Below are 16,523 nucleotides of genomic sequence, written 5' to 3' on the forward strand. Positions count from 1 at the left end.
CAGAGGAGGACGAGAGACAAAGGCCTGATCCTGAGGCTGCCACTGAGGGAATGAGAGAAATAACAGAAAGAGAGGGAGAGAGAGAGAGAGAAGGGAGGAGAAGCCGTGCGCTGACCCCTCCCTCCCTTTCAGCGGCAGGCAGGCGGACACACCCTATTCTGGAAGCTGAGCGAGACACACACACACACACTCATATACATAGAGAGAGAGAGAGAGAGAGAGGGTGTGTCGTGGAAGAGGGAGTCAACACACACTTCTCTGGATCCACTTCCTCCCTCACACGTTCAACATTTTTTGAAACAGATAAAACTTCTTCACGGATCCTCTGAATCTCATCGCAGAGAATTTGACGTCCATCGGATCTATACACGTTTTAAAGATATAGATCATTTATAGATGATAACACAAGAGCTGTGTTTGGTCTCGATGAGCAGTGATTAGATTCCTTTTTAAATAAACACATTGAATTAGATTAATACATCTCAATAAGAGCCTGGTTTAATAACATGATGATGGAAATGGAAGATTCTGAATCAAGTTGCGAAACTTATCTGGATTTCTTTGACAAACTCACCGACAGATATTGAAAATAATGAAAAACATAATAAACTGCAGCAAATTCTTCATATTTCTACTGGAACCAGATTTTTTTTTTTTTAATTTTCTTGTAAGACGACTAATTAAACACAAATACTGGAGTAAATCCTGTTGAATCAAAAATACATTTACCCAAAGTGGTTCAATCTTAATTTCCATGTTGCAGTTTCAGCCCCAGAATATTTTCTTCAGCTGAAACAATGAGGAATTGACTCTATATTGAAAAGTCTTCAAACTTGTTTTGTTCCTGTATTAACAGACACTGACTCATCTTTCTTCATCTGCAGTTTAATTCACTTGAACGTCGCTGATTCACTCGAGTGGAAGTCATAAAAAAACTACAACTTCCCTTAAACGTCTGTGTTTTATTTCCCAGCTGAGCTCAGCTGTCGACGACGTCAGCGTCAACTTCTCAGATTAATCGTCTGAACGGTTTTAACACTGAAATACAACTTTTTGTTCCAGGTCTCTGCTCGAGTTCAACAAAACGAAACACAACTAAAACTGAAACATAAACCTGGTTTCATCATCATCTTCCTCTCACAACGAAACCGAGTCTCAAATATACGAAACCACCTCTCCACATCCTGTCTGCAGTTTCGACCCCGCTGCACCCCCCCACTGCTTTATCGGAAATGTAGAGCAGTAAAATCCAGCCTCTGTAAACTTAATTAAAGTGAATAATCGAGTCCAGTGAACTCACATCGTTATAGTTTAAATCAAGTAATATTCAAAATATTAATAAAAGGAATTTTATAGGTTTTATTTTAATAAAGTTTAACTTCCGCTAAACAAAGTTATCTACAAAAGAATAAAACAACAATAAAGTTGTAAATTATTTGACAGTAAAATTTTGGCATTAAATGTTTTAGTGGAGCAAAACAACAACAATTTTACATCATCATTATTAAAGTGATAATAGTGTGGAAGTAAGATTCTTAACTCATTGAAACTCGTTTAATCTTGTGCACATTGTAAATTTGACTGATTCTTAGTTTGTTCCCGTGTGAAATCGTTCAGATGCAACAGAGACAAAGTTGAACCACGTCTCATAAGAAGTCGTGTGATCAAACAGCTGCTTCTCTGGAGCCGTGACGCGCACCGACGCTGGATCCGCTGGAAGCAGGCAGCGGTTGTGGGTATTTTCATAAACGCCTCCGGTGTTTTCTGCTTGAAGGGAATTCTAATATTAGCAGTTAGAAAAGGAGCAGTTGTGTTTGGCTGCTGTAATAAACTGATTTTAACTACGGCTGCTTCATAAACAAGCTCCGTGATTCATATACATAATTATATGTTTTTATCAAGGTGAAGCCAATACCGATAATGTACCAACACCACAACCCAGGGATCGATACTCGTCTCGATATAAAATATTTATATATATATATATATATATTTATATTTATATAATAAAGAAATAAACTCAAGTTTTCAAACATTCAATACAACAACCCAGCTTCACTTCACTTAATAAGCAAAAACTAAAAATGTGTTTATAAATAATATTGGGTTGGTTTTGGTCTTGATGGATTAATCAATGAATTCATTAATTTTCCTGAATCAATAAATAAATAAAACCTCAAGTTTCTCTTCTTCATCTTTAAATTAAATGATTTGTTAACGTCCACTTATTTGTTTATGTTATAAAGTTTTCACAGCTAAAAAACTTTTAATGTGTCATCGTTTTTTTCCTATTTGAATCAATAAAACCTGATTTAACCAGAACGAGTTTGAACTTTTCCTCCAGCGACGCTAACGAGTGTTTCTCTTGAATGTGTTTTGTCCCGACCGACGACATGTGACCTGGCTCCAGTGGATTCCACAGCGAGGTGGGGCCTCAGCCAATCAGCCTGGGTGTGGCTGCAGGCACCCCCCCTACCACACACACACACACACATACACACAGGGGACACACACACAGGGGACACACACACACACACACACAGAATTGTCGGGCCCATTGTGCGAGGACAGGGCCCCCTCTGTGCATCTAAACAAAGGTAACGGCAGTTCGATGCCACACCTTCCCCCCAAACTGGCAACCCACACACCAAACTAACGCACGTGGCTCCGTTCGCCGGTTCTATGTTCTCTGAACGTGCGAGAGGCCCGACAGGTCATGTGACATGTTTAGTTACGGTCGAGTGTGAAAGCAGAAAATGTCGAGAGACCTGAAACAGAGAGAAACGTCTGTTTCATCTGAGCCCAGACTTCTCTCTCTCTCCGGAGCCGCCGCGTTTCACCAACGTTCAACGATCACACAGGGCCAGATATAGACCACAATGCACTGCAGCACCAGCGTAGGTTACACTCTGAAGTCACACCCACACTAATACATTTTTAAATCAAACCCATTTTTAAGAATAATCTCTGTCCCTATCATATATTATATATATCAGCACCATACGCTGGTCATGTGTGAGCCGGTGTAAACAGGAAGTAGATCGTCTTCTCGGCAGTGGGTTGCTCGAGCTGCTTTCAGACATTTTCTTAAAATTTCCCCGAGAATTTCTGTGACCGCACCACATTCCTCCTTCTACAACTTTGACGTCGAGTTCGCGAAGAGATGAATCTGATTTGTTGCTCCTCGGCCAGAAGCGGCTGAACACGCAGTGTTTACATTTTTAGGTTCGTGTCGGACGAGCTCGAGGAGGGAGGGTTTGTTTTTGTCTGTTGGACAGAGACGAGGGCGGCAGGCGGTGCAGCTGAAGGGCAGAACTCCACCAACTCCACAGTTCCTCAGTCGCAGCTTCACATGGAAACTTAAATCCTTTTTAAAAATGAGCTGTCGTTCGGAGTCAGATGAAGAAATAGAGAAACCTTTAACCTCTACGGGAACCATTCTTAAAGGCCTGGTACTGAGCTGAGCGTGGACCTGTTGAGAAGCGTTCCGCACTGGAAGGGTTACTCAGACCTCGATCGAACGGGATTTGCACCAAATTCCTGGCTGTTTGTTTTAACCTAATCTGGAGCTCCAGCCGGGCGGAGCTCAGCGCTGCAGGACAGTGCGGACTGCTCCGTGCAGACGAGCAGTAAATCACAGGAGGAGGGGAAGTGAAGCCTGAAGTTGTCTGGACTTTTCTGGAGTTTGTGCTCCAGCTTACAGACCACACCCTCGGTCCACCGCCGAGAACAGAACCGAGCAAACACTGAGAATCTTGTTGCAAATCCCACTTGATCCACATCTGCAGGCAGACGAGGGGGAGGGGGGGGGGGGGGGGGTACAGTGACAGGGTCAGGAGTTGTGTGTGTGTGTGTGTGTGTGTGTGTGTGTGTGTGTGTGTGTGTGTGTAGTGAGTCTGTGCATGTGTGTGTAGACCAGCACTAACGAGTAGTGATAGCGAGACACTGTGTGACTGTGTATATGCGCATGTTGTGTGTGTAAACGAGAAGTGACAAGACTGTGTGTGTGTGTGTGTGTGTGTGTGTGTGTGTGTGCGTGTGTGTGTGTGTGTGTGCGTGTGTGTGTTTCTGTGTGTGTGTGTGTCCTAGAGGAGGGGTCCCACTGTGGAGTTCCAGGAATAAAAAAGGGTGGGGTGGGTGTGACCCTGTCAGCCTCTGATCCCACCACAGGAAGTCGGAGGGGGGGTAGAGAGGGACGAGAGGAACAGAAGGAAAGACAGAGACTGAAGCTTTTGACTGAAACTTTGTCGCTGAGACAAAAAACTTCTTGACGCCCACGTCGGATTCACACGGATCTGAAACTCCGCAAGCAACCAAACTGCAACACAACGTCCCCACGGCCATGTTGGATCGTCACTTTGTTTCTCCACTGTCAGTCCGTCTGGAGCTGTTTTCAGACGTGACCTTTGCGCTTCACACATGCGTGTTGGAAGCGTCATCACCCCCCCGGGCCCCACTCGCTCACGGTTAATCCAGTGTTCTGCAGACCTCCTCAGATAATCCGGAGGCTCTCACTCGGACATTTGCGTTCACACGTGCACGTCCTCCGGAGAAAATACTGATGATCTGCAGAGATCAGTCTGAAAAACAGGCTTATCTTAAAAAAAAAAAAAATCTTATCAGCTTCGCACTCGTCCCGTTCATCGCTCAGGCCCGAGGACGTGCAGCGCTGAATGTGGAAACGTTCAATATGAATAAAAATGTGAATAAACAGGCGACCATGGACGTGCAGCCAGCGGGGGAGGGGCTCGACATGCAGTGCGTGAACCGAGTTGGACACGTCTTCCTCTACGTCCTCGGATAAACTACCGCCGAGGTCGGCAGCTGTCGGCCCGCAGGCGGAAACCGGCTCGTCAGCAATAATATCTGTCCCAGATCATTTTGATTTAAAGAATCACTTCCTCTTCGGCAGTTTGTCCACAAAGTAAAAGCACAAGGTTTTAATTTCAGATTCAATTCTGTGATTATTCCCCAAAACCGTGTGACTTGAACTTTCTGCTTCAACAAGGAATTTCCTCAATTCTGATTAAAAAAAAAACACTTGGATGCAAAGATGAAGTGATGAGGTCAAAGGTCAGGAAAAAGGTCAAGGGTCAACGTCGCTGTGACATCAGGAGTTTATATAGAACTGAAACATTCTGGTTGTTATACAACACAACGCCTCAGGAACAGGAAACTGTGACAATGACTCCAGTAACTCCAGTAATTCCAGTTCATGCTTTCTTGTATCAGTTAGATGACGTGTCTCAATGGCACCGAGGGTGAACACAATCAACACAATCAACACAAACTACACAATCAACACAAACTACACAAACAACACAAACTTCGAGCTCGGTGAAACAACGCTGCTGGTGCCAGGATGTAGCCAGTTTCCTCAGGTAGAACAGCTCCCTCTGGTGGAAACACAGGACCACTGACACCTTGTGCTATGATTGGTTTAGTATCGATTCGTTACAAAGTTGTCATCGATTTATTATTTAAGATTAATTGTGTATTGTTGTATTTTACAATCAGTTTATTTTCAAAATTAACACCAAAGAATTCGAGGATGAAATCTACGGTTGAAAACAGCTCCCTCTTGTGGACAATTTGGGGCTGTTATATTTTAGTTTTGTGATTGTTCTGTAATTAAATCTAATTTCTTTACTTTACAATTTTACTAAACTCCAAATAAAGATAAACAACGTAAATAAATATTCTGCAATGTTCGGATAAAATTACAACACGAATGCCAAATAAGAATCAATATGTCCTGTAGATGGCAGTAATGTTAGTCCTCGTTAAACAAATATTTATAATTAATAATTACTGAAAAATAGACAAATATTAACCTCTAATGTGACGAGTTGCTGCTTTTCTCTGTTTATAGCGTCGTTAAGCAATTATCATATTGTTTAGATGGTCAGGATCGTGAATTTTCAGTTTTATAAATATGAAATAGACTAAATGATAAATCAGAAGAAGGAATAATCTACAGCTCGATCATTCTCACAACTCACTGGGTGTAATTTTGGAGTGGAAGCAGTTTCTGCAGCCGTCCACCAGAGGATCTGTCTCCGGACCTCCAACAGGCCAATCGGAACATTTTTAAAAATCTATTTTCAACTGGACACTCGGTTCTAATCAACCGGTCTGTTAGTGCACAAGTTGTGCAACGCGTTTCCACTTCCTCAAACTGTCCAGAAATGAAGCCAAAGTATCTCAGAGACGGGCGCCACCATCTTGCTCCGGAGGAAGTTGTGATCTTGGTGCCAATGTCCACTCAACCAATCACGATTAAGTATCAGCTGTCAACCACGATATATGCTCCAATGCGTGACATCACTTCCTTCCACTTCACCTTATCCCTGCACCACAATGAAACGCACAAAGCTGCGACACAACAACAACAACAACAACACAAAATGGAATGTTTTGATTCTAATTTGCCAAAAAGAGACACATCATCATTCTCTTCCACAAACTACATCCTGACGACGCGTTCACATCTTTCAGGAGGCAGCAGATGTCGGTGACGTCTCGCTGCCGCAATTCAGAATCTTTAAAGAAATAAAACGTGTTTAAAATGTGAAATATGATTTAAATCCATTTTTACATCGATGGAACGAGACTTAAGTGTAAAAATAAAAACAGTTGATGAGATTCTTTTTACAGCGTGAGAGAGAGAGGGTGGGACGGAGAGACTAACTGGGTCAGCGCTCTCCGCTCTGTCACTGCTCCGCTGCCTTCCTCCAAAGCCCCCGGCCCTGCATGTGTGTGTGTGTGTGCATGTGTGTGTGTGTGTGTGCGTGTGTGTGTGTGTTTTGGGTGGGGGGTGGGGGATTGCCCCAGTCAACCACACTCTGTTTATGTCCTCCACACGTAGAAGTACACATTTCATGTATGGTTATGCCCACACCCACTAATGAAGAAAATTTCCTAAGCTCTTCCAAAGAATTTCAAAGGTAGACACACGCACAAACACACACACACACACACGCACACACACACACACACACACACACACACAATCAGCTGAAGAAGTGGAAGAGAAAATCACCAAACTCCAGCGAGAGGCAGAAGGGTTTATTTCCCCATAATGGCCGCCTGTACTCATACCGCTGTGGGTTCATTCTCAGTTCAGCGCGTCATCACACATCCTGCCCGACACGCCACCGATACTATTCAAATATAGAACCGTAATTTGTCGGTGCGCTGAATGCAAACGCAGTCAAAGCTTCGCGTCCAGTTACAGCAGGCGGTTACGCATCTACAGGGATTTTTCAGGCACCTTAAGGATTATTCAGACACACTAGGAGAAGTGAAAGGGACAAAGACAAAGGTTTTTCCTGTCGCTCGTTACAATTCACAAAGACTGGCCCGGCTCTGGAGTATTTTGGGATGTTTTTCGATGGAGAGACGACAGAGGATGGGAGAGGGTGAGAGAAATAAAAGGAACGAGGAAGAAGTGTCCCTGGTCAAACTCACACGTTGAATTCTGGCTCAGCGTCGTAAAACTCAGCAGCCACTGGGACGTCGTCCTCAAACTAAAATATCTTTTCTTCTTTTGGGAAAAAGTCTGACTCCACCTGACTCTCCAGTTAAACTTTGTCTAGAGTCAAGAAACGTCCCCACCCGGCCTCGTCACGCTCCGGCTGCTCTCTTGGAAACTGGTCCCTGCTCTAGAAACAAATCATCAACACTAAAATCTGACGTTTAAGCGGCGGTTTATGTTCTAGAGGAAGAGTTATCCGACCTCGTCAGAAAGCAGAAGGGTTTATAGTTGCTGTAAAACCACCACCTCGCTCGGAGGAAGGGAAGTCCTGCGCTCCACGCCGCCTCAGTGGATTCCTTATATCACCGTTCACCACATTTCCACGACGGAGTGGATTCCTTCACTAAGGCTCAACTTTAAATTCAATTAGGCCTCGACGCTACGTCAACGAACAAATTGTGGAGAATGGTAGGTTTTTTTCATCAAGACGCATTACTTGATGATCGAACTTCCAGTAAAACATCAGAAGAAAATCTGGCGTTGAAAGTGTGTTCGTGTTGCAGCCGTTCACAACGCGAGAGCCATTTTGTCTCGACCTCTGAAGCTGATGTTGCTCCGAGACACCGATCAGTTGGTTCGCTGCCGAGCGAAACCTGCATCGCTCGGAGAACTCAGGAACAAACTCCATGGTCACTTAAACATCCTCCGAGAGCATCACTCAGCCGTCGTGTGCGTCGGGGAACGAAGGAGGCCACAGAGGCGACGCTCACAGCTCAGTGTCTGGAAGAGTCACTCAGTTCAATCTGACAGCGAGAGAAACAGGTGGATATGACATGTCTTCATTTCTGATTGGTCAGTTATCAACGGGGGGGGGAGGGACACGCCCCGAGGACAGGGCGGGTTCAAGTGCAGGTCGGGAGAGTCTGAAAGAACCGGAGGGATTTTAAACTTTAAAAGAAGAAGAAGAGAAGTTGGGAGAGAACTGGAAGGTCAGTTCACATTGGTCACACACACACACACACACACACACACACACACACACACACACACACACACACACACACACACACACACACACACACACATTGCTGTCTTTCTGCTCGTCGCCTGCATGTCTCCTCTTTCGCCTCCTGACCTCCCTCTCTTACTTTCTGTTTCTTTATGTGTGTGTGTGTGTGTGTGTGTGTGGAGAGAGGGTGGGGCCTGGTTAATAAGTGACAGAGATGAGACAGTTGGGTGTTTGGCGGAGCCTTCATGAAACTTAAAACCTGTTTCATTTCACCAACAACAAAACAAAGTTAAGACAAAAAGCTCCACGTTCAGAAACAACTTGAAGAATCTTCTCTGAACACAGAACGTCCTGCGTTCATCACCTGATGTTGAGTTCAGGCCCTAATGAGACATTATGTTACATTACATGTGATATTTTCTGTTTCCTGCCATCCGGCAGCTGTTCTATTTAAAACCAGGAGTCTACAGGAAGTGTCGACCCACTGTGACGTCTCCCATCGCTTTGTGTTTTTCTGTTTTGAAGCCTCGAGTTCCTCATTTCCAAAAGTCTCTTGTTTTTGTCCGTCCAGACTAAAATGCGGTCCCGGAGAAATCAAACAAAAAACGGCTGCGGCAGCGATTTCCGAACTTCTCCGTCTGAGCCGTGGACAGCAGGCGTAACCATAGCAACAGTGATGCAAAGACATGGTGGGGGGGGGGGGGGGGGGGGTGTAGCCTGAAAAATCCTGCATCACAGGTCAAAGTGGGTGATGCACCATTTTCAGATGAGAGGAGGAGAGGAGAGGGAGAGGGAATGAGGAGATGAAGGAGGGTTTGGGAGGAGGGGAAGAGGAAAGGTGGAGGAGAGGACACATAAAGAGGAGAGGAGAGAGAGTGGAAGAGGAAGAGGAGAGGAAGAGGAGCGGTAACAAAGAGGAGGTGAAGTGGAAGAGGAGAGGAAACTAAAAACCAAAGAAGTCAGTGTGAGATAAAAAAACAACAGAGAGACAGAGAGGAAAGAGGGAAAGTTTTCTCTCCCCCTCATGTCTTCTTCCTCTTTATTTTACTCTCTCTCTCTCTCTCTCAGTTCTTCACTGTCTAACCTCTGTTTCTGTGCTGAATGTTAAAAACACACATTTCTACTGCAAACAGAAAAAATAACAACAGACGTGTGCAGAGGTGAAATAAACTCCACGCACACTTCAGCTTCACACGGAGTCACGGAGGACGAGCTTATCTCCGTCCCACCGCCCTGGACACTCCCTGACACTTTCAACCCCCAACCACCGACTCTTAAAGGGCCAGGGTCCCGCTCAGAGGGGCTGTGCACGACGTGTGGACCGGGTTTAATTCTCCAGGTCGCAGAATTCTGGCGGCAGAATAATAAATAAAAACTCCCTTTTCACCAAAAGATCTCAAAATGTTCCTCGGCGTCTTCTACTCCTAACTATATCATTAATCCTCTTTTTCATTCACCTGTCGTGTGTCGGAAACCTCAGGAGGCTCTCACTCGGAGACTCTCACACAAAGCCAGCGGAGAACGTCAGGAGATTATCCGAGGTTCAGTGCACGTCTGAGAAAGCTGCGAGGGAGTAACAGTGATCTGAAGTCGGGCTGCAGGAAGCAGCGAGGGGAGCTGGTGACGATCTGTCGTCTGCATCCTGCAGCTCTCGCATGTGGCTGCTCCTCCTTGTTTCATCAACCTCCGCAAACATTTAAACACTTTGCTTTTCCTGTGACTTCAACATAATAAAAGTCACCACAGACCGGTTCATACAAATACATTCTGCCATAGATTAAATAAACAGGGACTTTTAAAAGTTAGTTCTTTCAGTTAATTTACTTTTCTTGTGTTTACTGCAGTGATGCAATGATTCCCTCTCTGACCCTGATCAGATCTGGTTTTAACGTCTCCTGTGACCACTTCACATCAGATCTCATTTCCAGGTCTGAACGGGGCCTCTCGCTTTCTTATGTACACACACACACATGCACGCACACGCACACACGCACGCACACGCACGCACACACACTTATCTAACCTCAAAGCTCAAATCGAAGTGCAAGTCAAAACAACAGCTGACGACTCGACTGCCCGTCGGGCTCCGACAACAACAGGACGGACGAGTCAACATTGACTGAGCAGAGGGGGTTTACCGGCCACGAGGTCAAAGGTCACCGCTGTTGCACGATACCGTCCCTGTTGCAGAGGTCGAGAAAAATCAGAGCGGAGAGGGAGAAAGAGAGATGATGAAGAAATGTTGGACGAGATGATGCAAAGAGAATCCTGATTTATTATTCACACACATTTAATTATAAATTTAAAAAAAATGCTTTTATATATCAGGTGTAAAAAATATTTTTTCAGTCTTGTTGCCAACGTCAAAAATATTAATGGAAACATTCTGTGTTCATTTTTTGTCGAACCTCCTGAATGCACAGGCTTTTAGCAGCGTCATGTTTTGTTCTCTGTTATAATCATTATATTGTCATCGTGACAGACGGGCTCGAACATGTCTGTTTTAAATGTGCTGCAGTTTTGGTTTCACATTTAAACTTAACCTGAACAAACATACATGTGTTGCACTAATGCAGCGGCAGGGATTTTGCAGAAGTGAAAACATAAAAGTGTAATTTTAGTTTTTTTCCGTTTCTCCTTTGTTTTCTGGTAAATATGACGTTGTTACAGAAATTACACATCTCGACCTTTTTTTAATTGAAAAACTCTTCTGTCAACCTGCAACTGTTGTGAAAGTAGCTTAATTACAAGGTTAGAAAAAAATAAGGGTTTGTTTTTACTGGACAAAATATTGTTGTGGTTCGATTCCCAGTCCCTGACTGAATGACTTCACTTTGAACAATGCACGCATCAGAGTTAAATCCACTTAATCACCTTCATCAGCAGCGGTTTCACTGAAACGCTCAATATGGATCAATAAATATTGATAAAAGAAATTCTGCTGCTGTTGGATTTATGAATCTGTCTTTACGCTGACGTCAATAAATGTTTCCTTTCTCAGCTGGTCGCTGCTGTTTTCCGTTGGGGGCGTTTAGATTAAACATATTTATCAAAGCTTTGTCCGACGAGTCAGTGAGACTGAACCAAACAGAAGCTCAAAGAGGCTGAAGAGCTCCATGAAGCTTGAGGGGGGGGGGCGATGAATCTCTGGGGATCCCTCATGACGAGTTGATGGTTTGAAAATATTGATTTGTGGTCATTTAGATTAACTTTATTAACACATGCTCATCAGTCGTGCCGGTTGTTGGGTCTCAGACTGTGACTGTGTTCGTCTGTGTTTCCAGATGTTGTCGTGATCCTCCAGACTGTTCCCGTGTTGACACGCTGGGTTTTTTTATTTTTATTTCCTCCGTGGACTCACGTCGCTGCTGATTGGCTCATTTATGTCCAGCAGATGCTGCTGACTGGCAACGAGCCAAACGTGACCCGTGTCTGTTGAGGATTCTGAAACCGCCTCAGACTGAAAACACTTTAAAACACGTCCACAGTTTTATTCAAGGATTCACACCAACAAGAAGCTGGGACGGTTTCTTTTTTTAAATGTTGGTCAGAATGAACACACACACACACACACACACACACACACACACACACACACACACACAGTGTAAATGCAGCAGAGTGCAGAGAAGAACTGGGTGTGTCTCCATCTGGCTGGCAGGAGAGAGAGAGCGAGAGAGCGAAGCTGTTATCACACCACACCCTGTTGACGCAAAAACGGCCTCCACTTCCCTACACACCCTCTTATCCACACACACACACACATGAGAAAAAGTTGGCGTACGCCGCACTTAGTTAAATACATATAACCCCTACACACACACTCCACACACACACACACACACGTGTCCAAACCACAAAGCTGTGGTCAGAGCACTTCTCTGAAGCTCACACTCAATTCAAAGTACTTACAGGCCAGAACTAACCTCAAACATGAGCGAGTGTGTGCGCAGACACACACACAAACACAAACTCACAATGACTTTACGACCGACATCAAACAATCCAAACACGGCTCCTGTCAGAAAGAACCCGACTGTTCCACCAACATCCACGAAACACGACGCCTTCGGGAAAATACCACAGAGGGAAGCTACAACTGTTCAACGTGTGTGTGTGTGTGTGTTAAAGTTCTTGTTGACTTTAGTGACAGGAACTAGAATTAAAGATTCCTCCGTTGACAGAGTGAAGATGAAGATGAAGATGACAAACAATCTCACAGTGACAGAGGAAGTGATGAAGAAGATTTGTCTCAGCTTCATTAAAGGGAGGAGGTGTGTCGTCCATCTTTGTTTTACAGTCAGAGACGAATTCATCGAAACGTCAACGTCAACGTCAACACACTGAATCAGCATCTGTCTGTCAACACAACGTGTGTGTGTGTGTGTGTGTGTGTGTGACCTGATTACCCAATCATCTCTCTCTCTCTCTGTCATCGTCACTGTTCTCTATGTCTCTCTGTCATTGCCATAACCTCCATCTCTTAATACACACACACACACACACACACACACACACACACACACCACCTCCAACCCAACACCCCCCTCCCCCCTTCCTTCACCAACTTCCGTCTCCTCTTCCTCCTCTCCTCCCTCCCCCCATCCCCTCCTCCCCTCTCTCCCACGTCCCCTTTTCTTTTCATTGTGGCCGTTTTGGCAGGGCGGCCGCCGTTGCCATGGTGACAGGATTCTTTCTTCCCACCCCATCACCCCACCCACCCCCACCTCCCAACTCTCTGTTAATGACTGTGGCGTGGTTGTTGGGGGGGGGGGGGGTGTGTGTTTCACTCTCCATCGCCACCACCACCGCATCAAGGCCTAATCTGAGGTGACGTGGCCAACACACACACACACACACACACACACACACACACACACACACCGGAATGCACGCTGGCATGCGGCAGCCATTCACAGAATCCCACTGAGAAGAATGTGTGTGTACAGATACAAACACACACACACACATGCTCACACATATATACATCCCACACCACACACACACACACACTCTTTCACGTAGTTCACACACACACACACGAGCTAAACCCCAGACGTTCACTTCATCCTCTCAGAGCTTTGGTCCGTCAGCACCACAGACTTCATCGGACCTGATGCCAAACATTGCTTCCACCTGAACTTGTGACGAGCAATGTCCGATCTGCGTGACGGTGGTTGTGCGTGTGGGTTGGATATCAGCTGCACGTTACCTGAAATAGCTCGAGATAACGTGAGGTAATTACTTTACTCTCATTGCCGAGCACCGAGACGGAAAATCACATGAAGTTAAATAATGATGAGAACCTTGTTGGTAAGGAAATAATCCCAGTGAAAAAAAAAGATGGCTGTTATAATTTACTCAAAGAGAGGTTTCGTGTTTTAACCACCCAACGCTGCACAGGTGTGCGGTCTTCAAAAACACTTAAGTACTTGACTGTTCAGATTTGCACACGCTCCTAATTCTCACTTACATTATCAGTATAATCTGCACAACAACAACATGCACGCTCCTCCAGGTCACAGTTGCCAGATGTAGGGTGTGTTTGCGTGTGTTTCTCTTCCTTGGAAGTGCAGCACTGCTGCCAGGATTAATTCACACATTCCTGCTCAGACTGCTTCTGTTGAGTTTCAGTCTCTTCTCCAGTCGGCAGAGTTAGCATCTAATGCTAAAACTGAAAGCTTCCAACCAAGGCTGCCGGAAAAAAAAGGGGGAGTAGCAGCAGGAACCGTCCAGTAAAGGAAATGAACTCAGACACATTTGGTTCAGAGCTCATAAACAAGCCTGGATGCGTGTGGCTGGATAATTAAAATAACTATAGCAGAGAAAGCCATTATCAACACATGACTGAAATCTGTACTTATCTAATGCAGAATGTGAACGAAGGGCAAGAAGAGAAGGATTGAGGTGAGATGAGCAGAGGGGAAGAGAAGCTCGGGAGCGACGAGAGAGCGGAGATGTGAGCGGTTATAAACCACAGAGTCCTAACAAAGCCTTCCCTTCTGGAGCAGCGGCTCACATGACAAACTCTCTGCAGCTTTATGACCTTCAGATAAACTTAAACCCTGTTCCTACTATTAGAGCCCATATTGTTTTCTGCAGAGGACTCTGGGCGCCAGCTCCACAAACATCAGCCACACCAGGCTCCGTTAAAAAGCACTGACACGGGCCGACACCCTGAGAACCGGCCGGTCGACCCGGCGATACACTGTCTGCGAGAAATGAAACAGGAAACAAGATCAGCAGTCCACATGGCATGAAACCAGCAGAACAGGACTCTTCTCTGTGGGTTTGGTTGCACAAGGCCAGAATAAAAGTAATGTGCATTTTATTTACATGATCCTTTTTAATCCTGCGTATCAGATTTGGACAAAGCAGAACAACACGCTGTCCAAATCATCTACCGGGTTTTTCCACAATCCAGTCCAAATCCACCCCTGGCCAAATGAATATCTATATTTGGGTCTGTCTGTTTAACTTTCAAATATTTTACATCTCAAGGTTTCCGCTGCCAGGCTCTGAGTGTCACATCCTCAGCCCCTCGCTGGCTAAACCAACAAATCGATCTGATTTATTAATCAGCCGCTTAACGGTGATGACACCGATGCTAAGGAGCAGCAGCAGAGAGCGATAACCCACGAGCCAACAGAGAGGAGGTGTGAGGTTAAAGAAGGATTAAATACACTGAGGAGACTTTCCAGTTCAGAGTCACCTCCAGATGGTTGATTGTAGTGAAATAAAGAGGAGGAGCAGGAGGAGCAGGAGGAGGAGGAGGAGGAGGAGGAGGAGGCCTGTAATAGACAGAGCTGTAGTCCACTTCTTGGCTTTGTGCTGCAGCAGACTGGACGTCTTGTAACAGAATCAAATAGTCCATCACGATTTGAACGGGATCCCATTTCCCCTAAAAACTTGTCAACACAACTTGTGCCAGGAGGAGAACAAGGAACTATTTTGTTGACGGATCTGACAAATACGGAACTAGTGGAAGAACAGCGTGACAAGGTCCCGTTTGAGGCTAATTCACCAGAAGAAGCACAAGAGTAATGATGAACATTTGATTCGAGAGGCCACCATTAACATTTCTCATGTAACAAAGCTAATTTCCATGAACAGATCAGGTCAAGAATCAGGATTTATATTTGTACTCTTCCTGTTTTGTGTTCACCCAGTGTAAGAAACATCATCTGAAGCAACTGACGTTTCCGTTCTCACAGTCAGCCCCTCGGAAGCTTTCACCTGCTCTACCGCAGGTGTGAAAGCTGCTTCGGCCTGGTTCAAAGTTGTGAGGCAGAGGAAATTGAAATATCAAGGTCGGGCTTCCAGCTCAGCATCTCTCTGTGAACTCTGCGTGTTGCATGAACACACGTTGCTTGATGCTCGGTATTTATCAGCTTCAAAACATTTTTGAACTCAGAAATGGTGTCAAGGGTTGAATTTTGGTATCGTGACAGGAGAATCAGCCCGTTCCACTCTGCTCTGCCATCACCATATAAATGCTGCTGTGTTTCTATAAATAGCCCTAAACCCCCGGGGTGGGGGGGCCGGCCAGCCTGAGCAAGGCTGCCCAGCAAAAACAAAAAAAGAAAAAAGAAAACCCACCGTGGCACCACCAACAATTCTGTTTCTCCCCTGAGCTGCTCCGCTGAGTCCAGGCAAGAAAGTCTGTAAACTGCCTTCCAGACACAGCAGGATGCAGCGCAGCAGATTTACAGAGTGTGAACACGCTCTCTCACCTGAATAATGCAGACGCAGTGTGGACGACTAAATCTGAAGACACCGCCAGATCTGAGCCAGATCAGACCAACCCTTCATGCAACATGTTGTAATGTCTGTTCAACACCTTTTTACGACCAGACATCACGATCGCACATGAGCGATCGAACAGCTCGTTCCAAAACCATCGTGATTTATCTGCAGCTACAACAACCTCAAATCGTTTGAAAGCACGACTGCATTCGGCCAAAAAAAAGCATCAATGAGCTCCGACATGAGAAGGAAAGATCTCACAGTTCCTCCGAGGAGCCAAACAACGAAACC

General features: G+C 45.2%; 1 protein-coding gene and 1 long non-coding RNA gene across 4 annotated transcripts in view; one reads left to right on the forward strand and one right to left on the reverse strand.

The window, feature by feature from the left end:
- klf8 (Kruppel like factor 8) overlaps window positions 1-16,523 on the reverse strand; it is a 50,911-nt gene that overhangs the window by 26,129 nt on the left and 8,259 nt on the right. The window contains exon 1 of one of the 3 annotated variants that reach the window (XM_069539465.1): window positions 730-1,103. The exons of the other annotated variants lie outside the window; for them this stretch is intronic. Within the exon in view, the coding sequence (XP_069395566.1) occupies window positions 730-756 (27 nt within the window). The 5' untranslated portion in view covers window positions 757-1,103. Of the gene's footprint in view, window positions 1-729; window positions 1,104-16,523 lie in introns of those variants that run through there. 3 annotated transcript variants of the gene reach the window in all.
- On the forward strand, window positions 7,061-11,422 carry LOC138413782 (uncharacterized). Its single transcript, XR_011246172.1, has 2 exons — window positions 7,061-8,466; window positions 9,967-11,422. It is a non-coding gene; the product is annotated as an uncharacterized lncRNA (long non-coding RNA).

The sequence above is a fragment of the Paralichthys olivaceus genome, chromosome 15 (assembly GCF_024713975.1).
Source record: "Paralichthys olivaceus isolate ysfri-2021 chromosome 15, ASM2471397v2, whole genome shotgun sequence".
Lineage (NCBI taxonomy): Eukaryota > Metazoa > Chordata > Actinopteri > Pleuronectiformes > Paralichthyidae > Paralichthys > Paralichthys olivaceus.